At 34.9% G+C, this 23,740-nt stretch overlaps 1 protein-coding gene across 3 annotated transcripts; it reads right to left on the bottom strand.

Moving 5' to 3' along the window:
* Window positions 1-1,418: 1,418 nt before the first annotated feature.
* Window positions 1,419-22,929, bottom strand: LOC134282356 (uncharacterized). 3 transcript variants are annotated; one of them, XM_062764757.1, is made up of 6 exons: window positions 22,839-22,929; window positions 21,629-21,727; window positions 17,880-18,126; window positions 14,960-15,064; window positions 13,054-13,123; window positions 1,419-1,680 (listed from the first exon to the last, which is right to left on the bottom strand). In XM_062764757.1, the coding sequence occupies exons 1-6, from the start codon at window positions 22,881-22,883 to the stop codon at window positions 1,530-1,532; spliced, it is 717 nt and encodes a 238-aa protein (XP_062620741.1). In that variant the 5' UTR covers window positions 22,884-22,929; the 3' UTR covers window positions 1,419-1,529. The 3 variants fall into 3 exon arrangements, with proteins under 3 accessions (XP_062620741.1, XP_062620742.1, XP_062620743.1); XM_062764758.1 differs by having other exon boundaries at window positions 22,844-22,907; XM_062764759.1 differs by lacking the exon at window positions 13,054-13,123 and having other exon boundaries at window positions 1,551-1,680.
* Between the last annotated feature and the right edge of the window lie 811 nt (window positions 22,930-23,740).

Here is a 23,740-nt window from a genome sequence, read left to right as displayed (position 1 = left end):
CGGTATCCATAGTTTGCTATGGGAAACCCAAAATATGTGTCAGATCAAAAAGTAAAATAGGAGGTGCATAATGTTAGTATGTAATAAAGATTCTGTGAAAGTTTTATCAAATTTCATTCATTGGTATGGGAGGAGTTGCGGATAAGTGATGGGTACCCACAAGCGTAACAGAAGTACGGACAGCTAGACGGACGAACGGACGTACATACTGATTACTATATACCCGTAAAATGAGACTCCTATTTTTGCAAACATTGTCAGTAATACACTTTAAATTGATATGTAACAAGAGGCCCATGAGCCACATCGCTCACCTGATTTCCTCTATAGTTATACCTATTGTAGCCCCGCCGTACCACCACCCCTCCCCCATGTCACAATTTAAACAGAATCTAGAATCTGCACTTCCCAAGGCTGCTTCAACATAAGTAGTTTCAGTTTTCTGGCCCAGTGGTTCTTGAGAAGAAGATTTTATAACTTCATTTCAATTTATTGGACCGCCTTTTAAAACTCATAGAGGAAATTTATTTTATTTTCGCTACCCTTCGAACTCATATGAGTTCGCTTGAAAACCACATGTTTGTATAACATCCGGTCATGTGACGTTAACCAAGAGTTAATACTCGGGTATGAATCGAAGTCGCCCTCTGTTACCTGGGTATAGAAATCATGTTTTTAATTATAATATTCAACAGCTAGGTAACAACGTGGTCAAAATGGCCTATATACTATTGAGAAAGTGAACACACGAAGAAACAGTTTTTTCTCTTTTTAACCATCAGCGCATGTTTGTCTATTGATCTCCTTTTAATATGAGGTAATATGTATAAATATACAACTACCATAAAAAGGAAATCAATAGACAAACATGCGCTGACTATGTATTAAGCCTGTAAAAAGATGGGCGTACTCATTATCCTATGGAGATTCCAGAATATGTGATGACCCCTCCCTATAAAAACGACTTCGAACTTCGTTAATACGAACTTTTAATTAACGTAATTACACAAAGTTGCAGTAAAGACATTGACCATTTCTACCATTGAAAGAGAAATGCATATTTTAAAAATTACTTATGTCGCAATTTCTAAGTTTCCTTAAGTGCAGTCATCCTTTACTTTAACTCTTACTACATATACATATGAAAAGTGGCAATCTTGTTATGTATTAATGGAAAATGGTAGAACTTAAGTTTTTAATAACTTTAGATGAAATAAGAACAATTATCATGATTATGGCAGACACATTTAATTTCCTTTTACGAATCGTATTCAGCTTTAAACTCTAATAAGTTGGCAATAAGAAAATCTGTATGTGGTATGTCTCATTACATGTAGCAAGAAATTTCAATCTTGAACTAAAATCATGTTTATTATTTTAAGATACATTTTCTATGTACATTAAGAAATGAGGAAACAATTAAGCACTCAAAAAATTATGCACTGAAGTGCATAAATAAGTGTTCTCCTTTTTTAAGCAGAAAAGAACATAATGGAAGTAAAATGTGTATCAACTTCTTGATTTTTTGTTTATAAATAATTGAAATGAACAATTACAAAACAGATAACTACTATCACACAGAAATAGCATCCTTCTGGGCTGCGGCCTATGTTGGCAAAAGCTTGCTTTGTTTCAACTTTTTCATGTGTTGATTGAGATACACTATCTGGATCAAAAAATCTGTAAGATAAAAATCTTTTCTTCATAAAATATTTATTCAACAAGGTGACAATGGTACACAAGAATAACACAATCAAATTCAAAGAATTGTGGTCCCCTGCTTTCGATGATTTTTGGGTGGATGTCATTTTTAATGACAATTTGTGTCTAATATGAGCCCTTACCATTCAAAAAAGTATGGTCAAGGTTAAAGTTTTCTCATAAGTTCAAAAAATCTCCAAGGTCAAGATCAAAAGGTCAAAGTTGCTGGTATCAAACGAAAGGTCTTACAACAAAGAATACATAATTATGCGAAATATGAAAGTCCTGGTATCTACTGTTCAAAAGTTGTGACCAAGGTCAAAGTTTTTAAAAAGTAGGTCTAACTCCAAGGTCAAGGTCCAAGGGGCAAAGTTCTTGGTATTCAATGATAGGTCTTCTCACAAGAATTATATATATGAAGTTTGAAAGCACTAGCTCTTACCATTCAAACGTTATGGTCTAGGTTAAAGTTTTTTCATAAGTATGGAAATATCCAAGGTCAATGTCAAAAGGTCAAAGTTGTTGGTATCCAATGAAAGGTCTTGCTACAAAGAATACATATGTGAAATACGAAAGTCCTAGGAACTACCATTCAAAAGTTATGGCCTGAGTTAAAGTTTGGAATTTTTGCTTGTAAGTGGGTTAAATCCAAGGTCAAGGTCAAAAAGTCAAATTTAGTGGTACCCAATGAAAGGCCTTGTCACAAGGAATACACATATGAAATATCAAATTCATAGCTCCACTTAATCAAGGGCAAGGTTAAAGTTTTTGTGACGGACGGACAGCTAAACGGACAGCTAGACAGCTAGACAGATGGACAGACGAATAAGATTTAATGTCCCCTCACTTTCGCGAAAACGGGGGACAATGAGCCAACATGCCGATGATTAGCAAGAATTTTAAAGAACAGAGTAAATGCTAACTACTAGTACATACATTTACCTGTATACTACTGCTCCAATATAAATACATGTATCACTATAAATTAAGCTGTTAATACATCTTAATATATGGTATGCTAAATAAAGAGTGTACTAAAATTTTAAGCATCTGTGATGAGCATGATGAGTGAGTGCTGAAAAATTTCAGATGGACAGACATATAATTTAAAAGATAAACAGGAAGTTGACACTTTATTCATACAAACAGAAGCTAACCAATGATTAACATACCTTATTTAATTTTTATTGATAGTGTGCATCTTGAAAACAATACTCATGCAAGCTATGTTTAACTGCATTTTACGCCATTCCAAGTTTTTTCTCTGTTTATCGTTCACCCATATTTCAAGAACCTAGCTACCTTTTTGCAATAAACACACAAGTCAAAAAAATAAAACACATATTTATAGTAATGAGAATGACTTTATTCAAAAGATATGATTTAAGTTATCTATTTTTAATAAAGAAAGTTATTTTGTTCAGCAAAATCAAGGTATTAAATACTGATAATATTCCAATAATGAAATATTATACAAATATTTAGAGATATTGCCGGAAATCACAAATGATTTTGATTCGGTTTGGTTTTTTCTGACACGGGTAATGAAAAACCAAGGCGCACGTGGACGCTAAACGTAGAAAAATTTGGAATGGCCTTATGTACATGTATAAAATCTCAAAATTTGTGTTCTGATTTTAAATCAAATAAGGAGCCAGATTCATTCTATACCCTAACTTGTACTTTGTGAAACAGAAAGGGAAAGGGCAAGTATTGAATCAGATGATGTCAGTGCAGAAAAAATTAGGATGAAGGATATTTATGAGATATATTGAGCACACAGGTAAATGTATATTTGCTCACAATGAAAACACATGTGAAGTATGAGTATGAAAACCCTAGCACCAACTACATGTACTGAGTATTTCAAAGTTGCAGTATGAAATTGCAATATGAGAGGTCTATTCTTTTACTAAGTGTCAAACCTTTCTTTTACCTAACATGCCTAAGGTCAACAATTTTCTAGGGCTCAAGGTCAGCTGTTTATAGACATGAAAATTAAATCATCGTAAGTCTTCACTCTAAGTTACAAGAATTCTGTCATTTGGGTGCCTCAAATATGATTATGAATACAATGTACATAAGTACTAATATTTTCATATGGAAAAATTCTAAAAATTCCCACTGAAAATGAATTATTATATGGTGTACATGAAGATGTATATATCATGGAATAGTCTTGTAATTTTGCCAGACTGGAAAAATAATAAACATATCTTCAATTAAAGCAAAATTAAACTAGAAATGTGTCCATAGGATATGAATGCCCCATCAAGGATATATCAGTAAAGCAACATGAAAATGTGTATGTGTATAAAATTTGATCAGAATATCTTGAATAGTGATGCAGCTGAATTGCTTACATTAGTATGTATCAGCATATGAAGTTTGACACTAATTTCATTAAAATGAGGTCAACATCAAAGAAAATACCAAGGTCAAAGACTTGATTAAGTTGAAAAGCTCTCATCAGTAAGTATCAGCAAATGAAGTTGAAAATATGATTATAAATGGTTTCTTTAAAACTGACTTAAACAAAAATGGAAAAAAGTTAGATCAAGGTCAAATGAAAGGTAAAGGTAAAAACTGATACACTTGAAATGCTTACCTCAATATCTATCAGCTTATGACATTTGACACTAATTTAGGAAAAGTGAGGTCAATGTTAAAGCAAAGGTCAAGGTCAAAAATGTTGATGCAGTTGCATATCTCTCATCAATATGTATCAACATAAGAAGTTAAAAATAATAAATAAAAATAATAATTAATAACAAGAGGCCCATGGGCCACATCGCTCACCTGAGAAGCTTTGACCATTCTGTCCTTTACCAGATTTCACCCTTGTTATACATAATGCATCCCCACATTACCCCACTGATCATAATTTAGACATTTTGAAATCTACACTACCCCATGATCCTTCCATTGGCACATATGTTTCAGCTTTTTTGGCCCAGTGGTTCTTGAGAAGAAGATTTTCAAAACTTTTTCCTATATATTTCTATGTAAAACTTTGATTCCCTATAATGGCCCCGCCCTTCCCCCGGGGGTCATGATTCCTATAATTTAGAATTTACACTACCCCAGAATGCTTCCACATAAGTTTCAGCTTTTCTGGCCCAGTGGTTCTTGAGAAGAAGATTTTCAAAGATTTTTCCTATATATTTCTATGTAAAACTTTGATTCCCCATTGTGGCCCCGCCCTTCCCCCGGGGGTCATGATTTAATTTAGAATCTATACTATACCAGGATGCTTCCATATAAGTTTCAGCTTTTCTGGCCCAGTGGTTCTTGAGAAGAAGATTTTCAAAGATTTTTCCTATATATTTCTATATAAAACTTTGATTCCCCATTGTGGCCCCGCCCTTCCCCCGGGGGTCATGATTCCTATAATTTAGAATCTACACTATACCAGGATGCTTCCACATAAGTTTCAGCTTTTCTGGCCCAGTGGTTCTTGAGAAGAAGATTTTCAAAGATTTTTCCTATATATTTCTATATAAAACTTTGATTCCCCATTGTGGCCCTGCCCTTCCCCTGGGGGTCATGATTTGAACAATTTAGAATCTACACTATACCAGGATGCTTCCACATAAGTTTCAGCTTTACTGGCCCAGTGGTTCTTGAGAAGAAGATTTTCAAAGATTTTTCCTATATATTTCTATATAAAACTTTGATTCCCCATTGTGGCCCCACCCTTTCCCCGGGGGTCATGATTTGTACAATTAAGAATCTGCACTATACCAGGATGCTTCCACATAAGTTTCAGCTTTTCTGGCCCAGTGGTTCTTGAGAAGAAGATTTTCAAAGATTTTTCCTATATATTTCTATATAAAACTTTGATTCCCCATTGTGGCCCTGCCCTTCCCCCGGGGGTCATGATTTGAACAATTTAGAATCTACACTATACCAGAATGCTTCCACATAAGTTTCAGCTTTACTGGCCCAGTGGTTCTTGAGAAGAAGATTTTTTAATGACCCCACCCTATTTTTGTCTTTTCTTTATTATCTCCCCTTGCGAGGGGATATGTCCCTTCATTTTAACAATTTAAATTTCCCTTTACCCAAGGATGCTTTGTACGAAGTTTGGTCAAAATTGGCCAAGTGGTTCTTGAGAAGAAGTCGAAAATGTGAAAAGTTTACAGACGGACAGACAGACGGACAGACGGACAGACGGACGGACGGACAGACGGACGGACGACGGACAAAATGTGATCAGAAAAGCTCACTTGAGCCTTCGGTTCAGGTGAGCTAAAAATGATGTCTTTAATTAAGACTGACTTGTACACAATTTGATAAAAGTGAGGTCAAGGTCAAATTAAAGTTCAAGATCAAAATTGTTGATGCAATTGAATTGCTTACATCAGTATTTATCAGCATATGAAGTTTGACACTGATTTACGAAAAGTGAGGTCAAGGTCAAAAATGTTGATGCAGTTGCATATCTCACATCAGTATGTATCAACATATGAAGTTCAATAAAAATATCTAGATATCTTTAATAAAACACAGGTAATCAAAGATTACGAGGCTCACCTCGACGAATGTTATCAGTGTAAGTTAAATGCAAATCTCACATCAGATTTTCCTAATATTTAGTATTTAGCATCTATCCCAACAACAATATTCTTGAAAGTTTGAATGTTTAACTCTTTACATAGCATATACACATTTCTACACATGTAGCGTCAAAAACATACATAGTGTGAACAAATATTCATAACTTTATTAATGCTGTAGATATCAAGAACTTCAAATTCATTGGGATTGATCTATTCCTAAAACTTTAACCTGGTCTGTGGCAACGCACTTTGAAAGAAGAGACCCATGGGCCACATCGCTCACCTTAGAAGCTTTGACCATTCTGTTCTTTACCAGACTTCCCCCTTGTAATACATAATGCATCCCCACCCTAACCCACTGATCATAATTTAGACATTTTGAAATCTACACTACCCCATGATCCTTCCATGGGCACATAAGTTTCAGCTTTTCTGGCCAAGTGGTTCTTGAGAAGAAGATTTTCAAAGATTTTTCCTATGTAAAACTTTGATTCCCTATTGTGGCCCCGCCCTTCCCCCGGGGGTCATGATTTAAACAATTTAGAATCTACGTTATACCAGGATGTTTCCATATAAGTTTCAGCTTTTCTGGCCTAGTGGTTCTTGAGAAAAAGATTTTCAAAGTTTTTTCCAAATTATTTCTATGTAAATTTTCCTATATATTTCTATGTAAAACTTTGATTCCCCATTGTGGCCCCGCCCTTCCCCGGGGGGTCATGATTTGAACAATTTAGAATCGACACTATACCAGGATACTTCCACATAAGTTTCAGCTTTTCTGGCCCAGTGGTTCTTGAGAAGAAGATTTTCAAAGAATTTTCCTATATATTTCTATGTAAAATTTTGATTCCCCATTGTGGTCCCGCCCTTCCCCCGGGGGAGGGGGGGGGGGCATGATATGAACAATTTAGAATCTACACTATACCAGGATGTTTCCACATAAGTTTCAGCTTTTCTGGCCCAGTGGTTCTTGAGAAGAAGATTTTTTAAATACCCCACCCTATTTTTGTCTTTTCTTGATTATCTCCCTTTGTGAGGGGATTTGGCCCTTTATTTTAAGAATTTTAATTTCCCTTTTCCCAAGGATGCTTTGTATTAAGTTTGGTCAAAATTGGCCCAGTGGTTCTTGAGAAGAAGTTGAAAATGTGAAAAGTTTACAGACGGACAGACAGACGGAAGGACGGACGACGGACAAAATGTGATCAGAAAAGCTCACTTAAGCCTTCGGCTCAGGTGAGCTAAAAATTACTCACTTTGAAAAAATTTTTCAAAGTGCGTTAAATTTGGGACCAATTCAACACACTTTGAAAAAATTTTTCAAAGTGCGTTAAGAGTCTACATTAATATATTTTACCATGGAGACACTTAACGCACTTTGGAAAAAAAATCACATTTTAGTCATGAAAAGATTTTATTCGTTATTTATCTTTCAAAGAACTAAGCCTAACCCTGAAATCAACAAGAGGCCCATGGGCCACATCGCTCACCTGAGAAGCGTTGACCATTCTGTTCTTTACCAGATTTCACCCTTGTTATACTTAACAAGCCCCACCCTACCCCACTGATCATAATTTAGACATTTTGAAATCTACACTACCCCATGATTCTTCCATGGGCACGTATGTTTAAGCTTTTTTTGCCCAGTGGTTCCTGAGAAGAAGATTTTTCCTATATATTTCTATGTAAAACTTTGATTCCCTATAATGGCCCCGCCCTTCCCCCGGGGGTCATGATTCCTACAATTTAGAATTTACACTACCCCAGAATGCTTCCAAATAAGTTTCAGCTTTTCTGGACCAGTGGTTCTTGAGAAGAAGTTTTTCAAAGATTTTTCCTATATATTTCTATGTAAAACTTTGATTCCCAATTGTGGCCCCGCCCTTCCCCCGGGGGTCATGATTTGAACAATTTAGAATCTACATTATACCAGGATGCTTCCACATAAGTTTCAGCTTTTCTGGCCCAGTGGTTCTTGAGAAGAAGATTTTCAAAGATTTTTCCCATATATTTCTATGTAAAACTTTGATACCCCATTGTGGCCCTGCCCTTCCCCCGGGGGTCATGATGTGAACAATTTAGAATCTACACTATACCAGGCTGCTTCCACATAAGTTTCAGCTTTTCTGGCCCAGTGGTTCTTGAGAAGAAGATTTTAAAAAAATTTTCCTATATATATTTCTATGTAAAACTTTGATTCCCCATTGTGGCCTCGCCCTTCGCCCGGGGGTCATTATTTGAACAATTTAGAATCTACAGTATACCAGGATGCTTCCACGTAAGTTTCAGCTTTTCTGGCCCAGTGGTTCTTGAGAAGAAGATTTTCAAAGATTTTTCCTATATATTTCTATGTAAAACTTTGATTCCCCATTGTGGCCTCGCCCTTCCCCCGGGGGTCATGATGTGAACAATTTAGAATCTACACTATACCAGGCTGCTTCCACATAAGTTTCAGCTTTTCTGGCCCAGTGGTTCTTGAGAAGAAGATTTTCAAAGATTTTTCCTATATATTTCTATGTAAAACTTTGATTCCCCATTGTGGCCTCGCCCTTCCCCCGGGGGTCATGATGTGAACAATTTAGAATCTACACTATACCAGGCTGCTTCCACATAAGTTTCAGCTTTTCTGGCCCAGTGGTTCTTGAGAAGAAGATTTTTTAATGACCTAACCCTATTTTTGCCTTTTCTTGATTATCTCCCCTTGCGAGGGGATATGTCCCTTCGGACAAAATGTGATCACAAAAGCTCACTTGAGCCTTCTGCTCAGGTGAGCTAGAAATGAATTGATTTTACTCCCGTCGAGAAGACGAGTATAAGATCCTTAAGTCCAAATCTTTATCTTTCCAACACCTAGGTGTCGGTAACAAACGGGGGAGGGGAGCAATAAACCTAAAAAGGGTACGCTGCATTTTCAATGCTAATACGATGTATATATCTTTCCAAAATAAGTGGGGGGCTTAGCCCCCCACCCCCAACCCCACCCCAGGCCCGTCGCCCAGTCTTGATGTCTATGCTATACTCAAAGCATTCATATAATTATGTATTTACTTAACTGGTATGAAGTTGAAAACTTTTAATAATAAATGAGTCAATTAAAACAGATGAAAACTAGAAATTTTTAAGTACAGTAAAACGTATGAGAGAGAAAGAATTTTCATAGTATTGAACAATCAAATTGGCCCCTTTTAATTATGATAAATGCTAAGTTGCTTGAAGCTGTCCTCTGTTGGTGCCCCCTATACACCTTTACATCTACTTATCAAAGAATAGAATTAATATCAAAGTACTGAAAGCACTCATGGGAGTTGAACATGGTGTAAATAAAATCTTTGATCGGGAGGTTTAGTGAGTGAACAATATTACATGTATTATTTATTATTATGTCTGTTTTTTTCAAATACAGACAACTGTTTCACATTTTTTGAGTTGGAACAATCTTGATCGAGAAAGACATTCAGAGACATTAAATAGCAAAAAAATGCATGGGCCATAATGCTTGCCTGTCTACATTAGTCCTTTTTTATACCCCCTGCTTAAAAAGCGGGAGGGAATTTATTAATCGTGATTTCCGTCCATCTGTTTGTTACACTTTAGGTATACCCATCTCTTATCTGCAACTCCTCTAACACCACTGAACAAAATTTTCATAGAATCTTTATTACATATTGCCGTTGTACTTTTATTACTTTTTCATCCTACACATATTTTGGGTTTCCCATTGCAAAACGTGCACACTGCCATTATATTCATATTAGAGGCGGTTGATCATTTATTTCACTGCTCACAGTCTTCAAATTTGCAATATATTTTCCTTTGCACCTTTACCCATGTGTTATGAAAATTTCAGTTTCGCAGGAATAATATCAATGTTGATAAAATGTGGATTTTAACACAGCATCCTTTTAAGAGCTAACAGGTTTGTTATATAAAACTTCTCTGTGAATAAAAATGTATTTCAATTACACGAAAATTATACATGGAGTACGCCAGAACTTAATCTTTTTTTATATTGTGAGGAAAAGAGCAATACCAAGTTAAAAACAAATATTTATTGACAAAACATAAAAACAGTGGTATATGTGAGAGTTTGTGTGCGTACAAATTATCTGTGCGTACAAAATATCTGGTATGTAAATGAGGTTTTCCTTTTATTAAAAAAATATACTTCATCTTGTTGTTTTTAATCGCGATTTTACGAAAACACCGGTGTCTGTTTTTGGTTTTAATATTCATAACATAGTACTAGTTTTACCGCTTTTGGCGGGTGATACTGCTGCTTAAGTAATAAATACCCATGTTTCCTAAAGTTTTTATGCATTAACGAATTCAATTAAACCAAGAAAATGTTCATGAAAAGTTTGAATAAGACTAAATTTAACGTTTGCCGCCAGTACGTAGAGCTGTCGTTCGTATCTCTTTCAGTGTATGACACTACACTAAAAATGAGTTCCATTACGAAAAACTTTCATGGTTCTTTATAATTTAGTTTTACATATGTACTTTGAACGAAGTCTAATATTCAAAATAAGATTACTTTATCATTACGTTTACTTAGAATAATTTATGAAAATTAGATGTTTATGCATGTTTTCTATTGAATATCATCGGAGTAAATCAGCCGACACAGTAGCCTCGCTTTCGTCTCTATGTAATCAACACAAATTACTGCGCATGTTAAATACGTGATGACCATAAATAAAATAAATAATAATAATAAAGAATTAACGAATTAATGAACTTAAACAATCGTCACCCTTTTTTTCAAGACCTTTTAATTTTCCCTTTTATTTTATCAAAACCTTAAATATTTAAAACGTCAATATCTCAGGTCCTACAGTGACTTTATCATAAAAATGTTATCAAACCAGCATCTGTTATTTATCATACGGATTATTTGAAGGAATATTGATCAATCTGAGAATTTTTTTCAATATGGTCGATATTAACGCACTTTGAAAAAATTATTTTTTTCAAAGTGCGTTAGATTGGTCCCAAATTTTAACGCACTTTGGAATTTTTTTTCAAAGTGCGTAATTTTTCAAAGTGCGTTGTAACACTAGTCTCTTGTTTGGAAAATATAGGTCAGATCCAGCATCAGAAGCAAGTCTGGTAGTGTCCATCCCTAGATGCATCATCGACATCCATGCAAAATTGGTTCAGGTAGGGCTTATAGTTACTTGGGAATGAAAATATAGGTCAAATCCAGCATCTGAAGCAAGTCTGGTAGTGTACATCCCTAGTTGCATCATCCATGCAAGTTTAGAAATGGACCTGCTCCAAAAACTTTAACCTGGTCACTCATCTGGAAAATGTAGGTCAGATCCAGCATCCTAAGCAAGTCTGGTAGTGTTCATCCCTAGATGCATCATCCGTGCAAGTTTGGTTTGGGTAGGGCTTATAGTTCCTCGGAAATAGACCTGCTCCAAAAACTTTAACCTGGTCACTCATCTGGAAAATGTAGGTCAGATCCAACATCTGAAGCAAGTCTGGTAGTGTTCATCCCTAGATGCATCATCTGTGCAAGTTTATATCAACATGTAAAGTTTGATAACACCATTTTGAATGGTATGTTTAAAACTGAGCTAAACACTAATTTAAGAAAAGTGAGGTCAAGGTCAAAGGAAAGGTCAAGGTCAAAAAATATTGACGCAGTTGCATAGCTCTAATCCATATCTATCAGCATATGAAGTTTGATGAAAATATCTTGGATAGATTCTTTGAAACTTAATTAGCTTTGAACAGAACTAATTATAAACACAAAGTGTGACAGAAGAACAGACGGAAGGACAGAAGGATGGAAGACAGACCTGACAAACACTATATGACCCCACCATATTCATGGCGGGGCATAAAAATTATTTCAATACAGAACCCTTTAGATCTACTCCCTAAACATTGTCATTTTGAAAATAAAGGACAGATCTAGTGTCTGAAGCAATTAAACAATTCTAGTAGTGTTAATCCCTACAAGCATCATCCAAGTTTGGTCCAGGTAGGGCATACAGACACTTAAGAATAGAGCTGCTCCTAAAAGTTTAACCTAGTCATTCATCTGAAAAAAAATGTATATCTAGCAACCCAAGCAAGTTTGGCCATGTCCATCCCTAGATGCATCTTTAGGACACAATATTTTTATTCTTCTTATCCATTCAACAAATATTTATAAATTTTCTGGAATAAACATTTCCACACTTAAGGTCAAGATCTAGTAAATGAAAGATGCCTACAGATTTATCAAATTTGAGAAATAAATTCCTTTAATGCTGCTTTATAAATAAAGCTTGGCCAAATAAGGTGTTTCGGATCATAATTTTTAGGTATAAACAAGATGAAAAACCACATTTTAAACAGTCATTTTCAATGTAAAATTAAGAAAACCGATCACGAATATGGGAGTTTTTTCGTATTCGACAAAGGAAATTTATCCAGATTGCCTACAGTGTCTCAGAAAACGGTAATTTGTATGTTCACGGTCTCTTCTTTAAAATTATGTCAAATTTCATATGGGTATCCAGATTACTTTTCATATAATTTCAAATTAAATGCCATGAAAATACTCTTTTTTCTACATAATTCTGCTACAGCTGTAAAGTACGGGAAAAACAAAGTTGAAATTGATTATGACGTCATAATGGATCTAGCACCACAAAATCAGTCTAAAGTCATTTACTAGATCTTGACCTTAATTCTAGCTACCAACCCAAGAATTTTACCCCAAATGTCGACAGAGCAAGCAAACATTCTTTTAAATATGGTCTAAAATAAGTATAATGAAAAACAATGAAGAATTTACCCTTTTGATTTCAGTATATGTCTTGTTCTCTTTGCATGGATTTTATAGACTTCTTCATAGCATTCCTGATCTGATAATACAAAAAAACTTCTAGTTAATAGAGTCATTTTAAGGACGCAAAGCCTTCTATCACGTTTATGCAGTCTTTCTTCTTTCTGTTAAATCACTGGGATGGACAAGATTACCAATTTTCAACAGAACATCAATTTTGAACATGTTGAACTGTATCTTTATTTGCATAAATGTATACATCTATATATTTCCATTTCTAAATTTTTTCTCTATAATAACCCTTTGAAAGTAAGTGGAGTTGATTTCCTGATAATTCTGCCGGAATGTAAATTAGGCAGGTCGATAGGTCAGCAGCTAAGGAGGCCTAATACACATGCAAATCTCGTGCGCATCTGTCTCTGTGTCTGATGCTAAGGAGGCCAAATATGCATGTAAATCTTGTGCGGCTTCCTTTGTCTTTGACGTCAGTGTGCGAGTACTATTGAAATTGGCATGGAAGTCCTCGTGTAATTTAAATCGATTAGTCTACATTCTTAATGTCTAAGTCTACAATTTTATTTCACAATGAAATGGAAATATAAGGAATCACTGTCTAGTTTTGAGAGTATGCCAGGGACATCAACAATAGTAGGAAACATGGGATAATTGCAGCATAACGGGCTTTGCCCGTTATGCAAATTATCCTATGTTTCCCACTATTGTTGATGCCCTGGCATACTCTAAGAACTAGACAGTGATTCCTTAAATAACCTAAAAACTCTCCTACTAAACAAGAATAACCATGCTAAACAAACATTAGTGTTTTTGCAAAGGTTTCTCTGATATAAATCAACATTGTATATACATCTATGAAGCCAATGCTTTTTTCCATTCTGAATTGTTATTATTCTAATTACATTGTACTTTTGCAACAATTATACAATTTTTATCTGAGAGGTCTTGCAGTTACTTGGATAAAGATCTACTCTAAAATTTCAAAAAATCAAGAAATTAAATGTGATTCAAATCCAGGATCTGGAGCATGTTTTAGTGTTAATCCCTTTATGCATATCATCTAGGCAAGTTTGGTTAGTACAGGCCATATACAGTTCCTTGTGATAGACCTGCACCTGTAACTTTTACCTGTCAGTGGTCCATTTTCTGGAAAATTTATGTAAAATCCAGCATCCAAAACAAGTCCATTAGTTATCATCTTTAGATGTATCATTTATGCAAATTTGCTCAAACCAAGGGCATTCTTATATGTATCAACCATGCAAGTTTGGTTATCATATGGCTCACAGTAACTTGGAAATGAGGCCTCAGAATCAGAAATTTTATTTCGAGTCGGATTTTTTTAAACAGAAACATAAGCTCTGTAGAGCCTGCACCAAAACATTAACCTATAATGCAAAAATATGTAGTTTATATCAAGCATCCAAAGCAAGCCTTGTAGTATGCAACCTTGGATGTATCATCACTGCAAGATTGGTTATCATGGAGCTCATAGACTTGTTACTTGAAAAGAAAATACCTGCACCAAAAACCTTTATCTGCTCACTCATGCAGAAATGTAGGTGAGCTTCCAGCACCCAAGCAAGCCTGACTGTATGCATTTTTATATTATCTTCCATGCAGTTTTTGTTAACAAAGGGCTTATATAGTTACTTAGATTATTCACCTGCACTAAAACTGCACCCAAATGTTAATATCCTAAATACAGACAAACATACAAGGATTAAACAGTATGCACCCCTATCTTTCAGTAGGGTGGTATAAAAATCCCTATCTTAGCCCTTTTTGGGTGAGGGAAGGTTAAAGAAAATCAATAAGGGGGAGGGGGACTAAACAGATTCAATAGACAGAGAATTCAACTGACCAAAATCATAATGTGCCTTAAAACATTTCAACTTACATTTATAAGCTTCTGTTGAGATGTATTCATTCGTACAATCTTCACAGGTCTTCTTATAAAACTCCTGGATTTTTCCACCTCTTAGATTGTATTCTGCACAATGCCCTGTAAATATAAATCAGAGCAATAAATCAGGTTAATCAAAAATTACCTAATTCTTTGTATAAATTTATTAATTAAATACATTAAATACCCATATAAGTATGAAATCATATTACATGATATTTTGCAAGAACAGAATTCAAAGAAATTCTAAATCATATTTATGAATTTTGATCAAATGCATAACAGACAATTATTTGAAATTTGACATAAAGCTTTAGTGAATACATTTTTTATTTCTTTAGAAAAGCTAAAAAAATTTCAGAGGACAGTTTAATATTTTAATTTAACAAATAAAAACATTCAAATGGAAAAGAAAACCTAATATTTTTGAATACCTTTTAAAGTTATCAATAAAATTTTTTTAAACATTATCGCAGCTGGGGACAATATGCGAGACAATCAAATACAAATTATTCATTTTATTTTCATGATTAGTTTTTATATATTTTCTTGTTGCCTTTTTGTCCAACATTCTTGTTGTAAACTGAATTAATATGGTAAGTTTGCATCATCAAAGAAATAGCATATGAACGGGATTTTTGGATAAAATTTCAACTTGATTATTTCGTCTAATGTGCAGATACATATTGTATATGTAAAAAAAAAAAGCTTTGAACATAGCATGCAACCCCTGATTGGAAATTCTGTGCTAAATTAAGATCTTACAGATAGTGCTGTACTTCACTTATAAGTGACTTATGGATGACTTATGCTCCATAAAGTATGAAGGGTTAATGCTTGACTTGTGTCACTTATAGTCACTTATAAGTGACTATACTTGCATAAAGCATAAGTGGCTAATACTGGCTTAAATGTCACCTTATGTCAAGCAGCTCATTTGCATATAAAATCCCTATGAGTAACTTATTAGTCACTTATAAATCAAATGTATCAGTGAAGTGTAAGTCCAGAATAAACAACTTATAAGTAAATGAATAAATCACTAATAAGTCACTTATCAGAATTTTCTGTAAGGGAATTGAATAAACTAAAATATATATTGAATCTACACTTAGGAATTTGTTTCCATATTTCTCTGATTTGTTGCATTCACCTATATTTCAATGTAAAACCTTGATTCCCAATTGTGGTCCCGCCCTATCCCTGGGGTCATGATTTGAACAATTTAAAAGAATCTTTACATCACATAAGTTTCAGCTTTCCTGGCCAAATGGTTCTTGAGAAGATTTTAAAAGATTTTTTCTAATTATTTCTATGTTTAACCTTGATTGCCTATTGTAGCCCCACCCTAAACCCCCAGTTAAGTCATGATTTCTACAACTTAGAATCTACACTACACCAGCATATTTATGTTCCCCAAACGGAGTTTGGGAACATATTGTTTTTACTCTGTTTCTTATTATTATTATTATTATTATTTTTTTTCTTATTTGTTCTCCGGTACTTTTTTGTCCGCGAGTGTTCTCAGAAACTGTTCATCCAACTGAGCTAAAACCTTTTTAGGGTTAATAGGTGTGTAGTGTAGGTGTGCGGAACGAAGGTCATTTTGCGCGCATACGCCTGCACGTGCGTGCGCGTGAAGTGAGTGAAATGACTGATATACTTAATATGGCTATAACTTTTACATTTTTTGATGAAATGCTTTGAAACTCATTACTTAAGGATATATTAAAAGTGTTAATAATATGACACTGTCAAATTAGCACGAACTCACGCGCATGCACGTGCGCCTTGCTCTGATTGGCTGAAACAAAAATCTCAATTTCTCTTTTGTTTTTAGACGAAATGCTTTGAAATTTTAAACTTTGTCATGAATTAACACATCCTACTATATAGTATGGAAAAAATTTCATGAAATCACGCGCATGCACGTGCGCTGCAATCTGATTGGCTGAAACTTTAACTGGCTATATCTCCTTTGTTTTTTGACGAAATGCTTTGGAATTTAAAACATAGTTTTTCATTAGGATATCCTGCAATATAATATACAAAAAATTTCAACAAATCACGCGGATGCACGTGTGCTGCAACCTGATTGGCTGAAACTTTAAATGGCTATATCTCGTTTGTTTTTTTGACGAAATGCTTTGAAATTTAAAACATATTCATACATTGGGATATCCTACAATATGATTAAGAAAATATTCATGAAATCACGCGCATGCACGTGTGCTGCAATCTGATTGGCCGAAACTTGAAATGGCTATAATTCCCTTGGTTTTCAACCAAACAGGATGGGATTTAGAATAAAGATAGATAAAAGAGCCTCCTACAAGAAGGTATGGTCATCATGCACGTGCATGCCCGTGCGTGCATTTGGAACGAGTGAAACTAAAAATACACTTGAATGAGTGATATTTAATACTTTTGGACTAAATGGTTTAATATATAGTATATTTAAATATATAGAAAATTGTAGACAAGATGATATGATCATTGCGCACGTGCATTCACATGCGCACGCCTGCAATTTTAAAATTTGAATATAATTGGTATCCCTCTGGGAAAACGTTGTTAAAGGCAAAAATGCACAGATGTTGTCTTATTTAATAAGGCTTAAATGGAATATGGCACCAAAAGGGAGTTGGGGAGCGTTTGGGGAACATCTGTAACGGTTCCCGTTACAATTAGCACTAGTTTCACATAAGTTTCAGCTTTCCTGAACCAGTGGTTATTGCTCAGAACATTTTAAAAGATTTTCCCATAGTACTTCTATGTAAAAATTTGATTCCCTATTGTGGCCCCACCCTACCCCTGGGGGCCAAGGGGAGAGAAGATATGCTCCTCACAAAAGATCTTGGACGGACAGACTTATCACTATAGGGCGCCCGCCGAGTGGGGCCCTAATGATTACCTGCATTAATTTGAGTTTCTGGTGCACATACTTCAACTGTGGCATTCTGCCATGGATTTATGACACAGTGATATGAAAGTTGTCCTTTACATTTATGATTATAATGTGAACAGTTCTTCATCTCTGCAGCTCTACTCCATGTAAGTTCATCTGTAGGGCATTTAACAACTTCAGTCTGTGTACTTTGTGAGGCTTCACAAAATTCAGAGTCCAATATTGCAGAATGTATATGTGGAACACACATGATCTGAAAATGTGAAAATGAATAGATTATACATGTACATTCACAAATAAGCTAACAGTTATTAATTCAGGGGTGCAAATAACCAGTTGCTCACAACTAAAATATAACAATTTTGCTGTGTGGGACTACCCAAGTCAAAGTGGAAGGCAGTTCTTTAGCAGTTTTTTAACCTTAACAGTTCAGTGCTTTAGCAGTTCTTAGACAGTTTACTAGCCTTCTTCTCTCCTTAGGCAGTTTTCCTTAGCAGTCCACAGTTTAAGCAGTACTTAGCCAGTTCATTAGCAGTAACTTAGCAGTTGCTTAGCAGTTTCCTTAGCAGTATCTAAGCAGTCAATAGGAAGGTTAAGGAGAACTGCTTAAAAACTGCTTAATAACTGCTAAGGTGTTTCTTTTGTTTGCTCTACTTATATGGAAATGACTCTGAGTGACCTACATATAAATTTGAAAATTTATTACTGCTTAAAAACTGCATGGTAAAAAGAATGCTATAAGCACTATTCTTGTCTACTTTTAAGAACATAACACCACCCATATACATGATATATGAATACAAATATGCATATAATTTTTGCTTCCGGCAGGGTAATTTATTAAAAATGACATCATATGTATATATTGGAAATTTGACTTAGTATTGAGATTTAGATCTAAGGTATGAATTGTAAATGAGTCCTTTCATTAAGTCCATTTTCTTGCATAAACGTCAGTGGCATCTTTAGAGCTTGGGTAATTGATACAGTGGACTAATCTATGGATCCCTTTATCAGTAGCTTATAAATTTATTGGCAAATATTTTAATTTACATTAATTTAGTACTTATGATTAAAATATAAAAAACTAGATTATACGTTTTATAATTTAATACTTATCCAAATGAGAAGAGGGTATGCCTATTATATCACAAGCCAACACACTTACCATATTTTCTGAAGCATACTTTAATTACTGCCAACAAATCTTTTAGCAATTTTCCTATATCACCCAATTCCAATATATTGTTTGATCAGATTTTTATAATAATGATCTCCCATCTCATGGAAATAAATTCAGATACACTTGTCACTATATAAATATTAAGTTCACATCCAGTCCAATGTGGTGATCACAGATAATATTGTATTTTCCATAAAGCATATTTTACTTCTTCACTGTATAGGTATAAATATATATATAATATCCCAGACCATCACAAACATCTTCACAATTTGTAATTTTGAACTGATGTGGAAAAGGCGCACAAATCTTGACTGGCTTTCCTCATTGGATACAACCCTATAGTTTCAAGCAACCAAGGGGGACACAGCAGGTTGTTAATGTAACTAGACGGCTGGATTTGCAAGTTGATGGGATAAAGATTAGAAGCTCATATGCTCATGCTTTTTATAATATGAAGCCTCAATTTATTACAAACTATTGTATCATTTCTAGTAAGATTTTTAGTATATTTTTTTTCTATGTAACTTTATTTTCTGTATAAGAACTCCTGCCTGGCCCCCAATTATTTGTGACGTTATCATCAGGAAGCATTAACAGTAACACATGGGCAGTAATGAAGGCTAGTGAAAGTTAGGACCACCAAGAGTGAAAAAGTGTTGTATTACTTCTTATAAGAAGTCGAAATGAATTAGTTGCACTTTTAGCAGTTTTTAGCAGTTTTGAGAAACTGCTTGTTTGACAGCTTAAGTTTCTTCAATACTGAACTGCTGTACACAAATTCTTAGCAGTTTTTAAGCAGTCTGTAAGCAGTTTTAAGGAATGCTAAGACTGAGACTGTTAAGAACTGCCTAAAAACTGCCAAAAAATTGCCAGACTGCCTAATAACTGTTTATAAACTGCTAAAATAAGCAGTTCATTTTGACTTGGGTATTCTTGAATTACATGTTTTCACCCATATGGTAAGCATCGTAAGGTAGAATTTCATCAAAACTTTTCTTGCTATGCTTTTATTCTAAAATTGCATAGCCATACGTACATTTAAATTTGCCCTTGGATAGGCCTCAAAATTAGTGAAAACATTAATTACAATTTATCAACTCATGGTATCATCAGAGAAATAAAAGAATGAGGACAGAAAAAAATAATTTGTGGAATTTAAAAACAAGAGGTCCACAGGCTTATAGGCCACCTGAATATCAGGCAAAAACTTTCCAACAATTGAATTTGGTTCGTGTTTGAAACCACAAGCATCATTATTTATCATAACTATACACACTTAGCATGCTTTACTTTGTTTACTGAATACCCAGAGGTAGATTAGTATTTTCAGACTACGTAACACCCCCACCACCACCACAACTATACCCCTGAACCAGGGGCTCTGAAATTAACCATTTTGGAAGAGTTACCTGTCTTCATCATAAATTTGTACCTAGATCATTGGCATATTATTCAAAGAATTAATGCATTTTCACAATATAATCATTAGAGCCCTGGCCGCCCTAACAACAGAACCCCTGACCCAGGGGCCATGCAATTCACAAATTGGGAAGAAGCATCCTTCCTCATCATATAGTTCATTAGTTTAATACCCAGGAGCAATATGGAGAAGATTTTTAAAGAATTGATGCATTTCCACTGTATAATCAATAGAGCTGTACCCTAACACTATAACCCCTAATCCTGGGGCCATGGAATTCACAATTTTGGAAATTGCAGTGTTATTCAACATAATCATGTACTTGGTTAGTTAATTAAATACATGGGAGCAGAGAGGAAGATTTTCCAAAGCATTAATGCATTTTTACTATGTAGCCAATAGAGCCCCACCCTAACACCTCAACCCCTGACCCTGTGGTCATAAAATTCAGAATTTTGGAAGAGGCATTCTAGCTCATTATAAATACGTACTTAGTTTGTTTCTTTAATACCCAGGAGCAGAGGGGAATATTTTCAAAGAATTAATGTTTTTTCACGATATAACCAATTAGAAACCCACCATAACACCAGAACCCCTGACCCAGTGCAAGGGCCATAAATTCACAATTTTTTAAGAGGAATTCTTGCTCATTATTACTATGTACTAATAATTAAAAATAGTTTGTTTCTTTTATACCCATGGCCAGGAGCAGAGAAAAAGATTTTCAAAGAAATTATACATTTTCACAATATAATCTGTTAAGCTGACCCAGGGTCCAAGAAATTCACAATTTTTGAATTTTTGGAGTCTTATTCAACATATCTATGTACTGGTTAGTTTATTTAATGTCCAGCAGCAGAGAAGAAGATTCTCAAAGAAATAATGCATTTCACTATAATCTATATAATTATCTCCACCCTAGCACTAGAACTTTTTTTTTGTTATTTTCAAAGAATCGGCATTAACAGGAAAAGTTACATTTAGAATCAGTTAAATATTTTATTTTGTTGATCATGTTGATGAAGTATATACTGTATACATACTAAGTTTGAAGTGAGATAATTATAATGCCTGTTGACCACAAATTGGCCCCAAAAGAAATAAATGATGTAAATGAGATCTTGAATTCATTATCTTACATGTACTTACCAATATCAAATGTTTTAAACATATGGTAGAGAAAGCCATTGTTGGGGTGGTGTTAATGGCATCTAATGTTAGACTGACTTCACCTTGAACAGTATAGATCTACAAAATTTTTAATTTATTTACAGTCATGACTCATGAGTGAAAGTGAAACCAGGCACAGATACAGGGGTCAAACCCATCAACATGCAAATTTTAATTATTTAATTCTGAGGGCAGGGGGATTGAGCCATTTTCCATCACTTTTCAATCTTTATACTTGGGATACTGCATGGGGTTGGCTCCTGACATGTAACAATATTTTGTTAAAAATTTATATATTCTACTTGAACAACATATGCTACATGATACATCAGTACAGTCATCACAGTGAAGCATAAACAAGGCAACAAGGGTGTCCTTTTTCAGAAAAAGGGAGCATTAAAAGTCAGCTGAGCACGATCGAATGACTGTGCATTTAGCACGTTTAATTTTGAAAAATTCAGGTCTGGGTCCAGGCGTACGTACATGTACACAACCCTAGATCCGCGCATGGAATCGTGTTTAATCATCAACTTGATCCAATCTGATTAAAATCAGATCCTTTGATCCGGTCACATACATGTAGATCGCTACACAAGCGTAGCGATCTATGTGAGCGGATCAAAGGATCTGATTTCAGGGGCGTAGTATCCGGGGGGGCCAGGGGGGGCCAGGCCCCCCCACTTTTTCTCCCGACATTACCTTTACTATAGAAAATGTTTACTGAAATGAAGGTTGGCCCCCCCACATTTCAGCAAAGGGTAGTGTTATAAGAAAATTAACCCCAAAAAGTTTGAATTGAAAGATATTTGGTATTGAAAAAAGTTAGCCACTACCCCCCCCCCCCCCCCCCCCCCCCCCCCCCCCCCCCGAAATAGGATTTTCGACTTCGGGCAACTTTTAATTTTTCGTTTTTTTTTTTTTTTTTTTTTTTTTTTTTTTTTTGCTTGTCAACTTTTTCAGGTAAGTAAAAAAAAATTTTTCTCAGGTTGGCCCCCCCACTTCCAAAAACGATGCTACGCGCCTGGATTTTAATCAGATTGCAACTTGATCTATTATTTAATTATTTATCGTGTTCACATAATGAAGTAATATATTAATGGAACTTGAGAAATCACCAACACACATTATGATTATGTACATATTAAACATAAATGTTTGTCTATCTAAAAATGTCAAAAATGCCCTTTACCGTACTATTTGCTTTCTGTTTTACATTCACTGCAGTGCAGACCATGCCTGATGTCAATAAAATGATAGAGTCGGATGAAGTTTCACTTTCAGGTCTGGTTATTCCCGGGGAGGGGACCAGACTGGGTGTTGCTAAAACGCGGAACGGAAAACGGAACGGAAAGCGGAACGGAACGGAAAACGGAATGTATCATTTTGGATTAAATCACTTAAAATACACAAATTTCATCATAAACTATATATCGTGTACATATTCAATCCCCCACTGTTAAATACACGTTGATTTTGTCATGCTCAGTCTCTTATTTACGAAAATCGCTAAAATAGCAGTCACCTAGAATCGAATTTGAAAAGGGGTTGTGGGTGGGGGGTGGAGACGTACTTGAAAAGTAATTGATAAGCAAAAACAAAAAAAAGGACAATTGTTTGATTTGGGAGGGAGAATAAGTTCCTACTCCAACATCTTTCAGTACTATTTTCTTTTACAGTAACTTACTACATTAATAACATTCACAAACAAGAGGCCCAGGGGCCACAGCACTCACCTGAGCACATCAGATTTGGACGAACTAGAATCTACACAACCTGAGGAAAATTCTACATAAATATAACTAATTATAGCTTTGAAGTACTTGAAAAGATTTTAAAAGGTTTTCCTATATATTCCTATGAGAATTTTTGGTCTGCCATTTAGGCCCCACCCTATATCCGGGGGTCATGGTTTGAACAAACTTGAATCTACACTACCTGAGGATAGTTTCACATGAATTTCATCTTTCCTGTCTCAATGGTTCATGAAAGAAGATTTTTCCTAAATACTCCTATGTAAACCTTTGATCGGCCATTTTGGCCACGGCCACCCTACCCCCGGGGGTCATGATTTGAAAAACTTGAATCTACACT

The sequence above is a fragment of the Saccostrea cucullata genome, unplaced genomic scaffold, assembly GCF_032062105.1.
Source record: "Saccostrea cucullata isolate Sc308-1 unplaced genomic scaffold, CSIRO_AGI_Scuc_v1 ctg1164, whole genome shotgun sequence".
NCBI classification, from domain to species: domain Eukaryota; kingdom Metazoa; phylum Mollusca; class Bivalvia; order Ostreida; family Ostreidae; genus Saccostrea; species Saccostrea cuccullata.
The sequence above is the reverse complement of the archived record's forward strand: the minus strand, read 5'-3'. Positions and strand labels throughout refer to the sequence as shown.

Bases quoted from the DNA above. Each gene is read 5' to 3' on its own strand.
- LOC134282356 (XM_062764757.1), bottom strand. From the start codon at position 22,883: ATGGTCTGCACTGCAGTGAATGTAAAACAGAAAGCAAATAGTACG. The intron at 21,728-22,838 runs GTAAAGGGCATT...AAAATTTTGTAG, and splicing joins AACAGAAAGCAAATAGTACG to ATCTATACTGTTCAAGGTGA. The intron at 1,681-13,053 runs GTAAATTCTTCA...TTTATCTTACAG, and splicing joins CATATACTGAAATCAAAAGG to ATTTTTTGATCCAGATAGTG.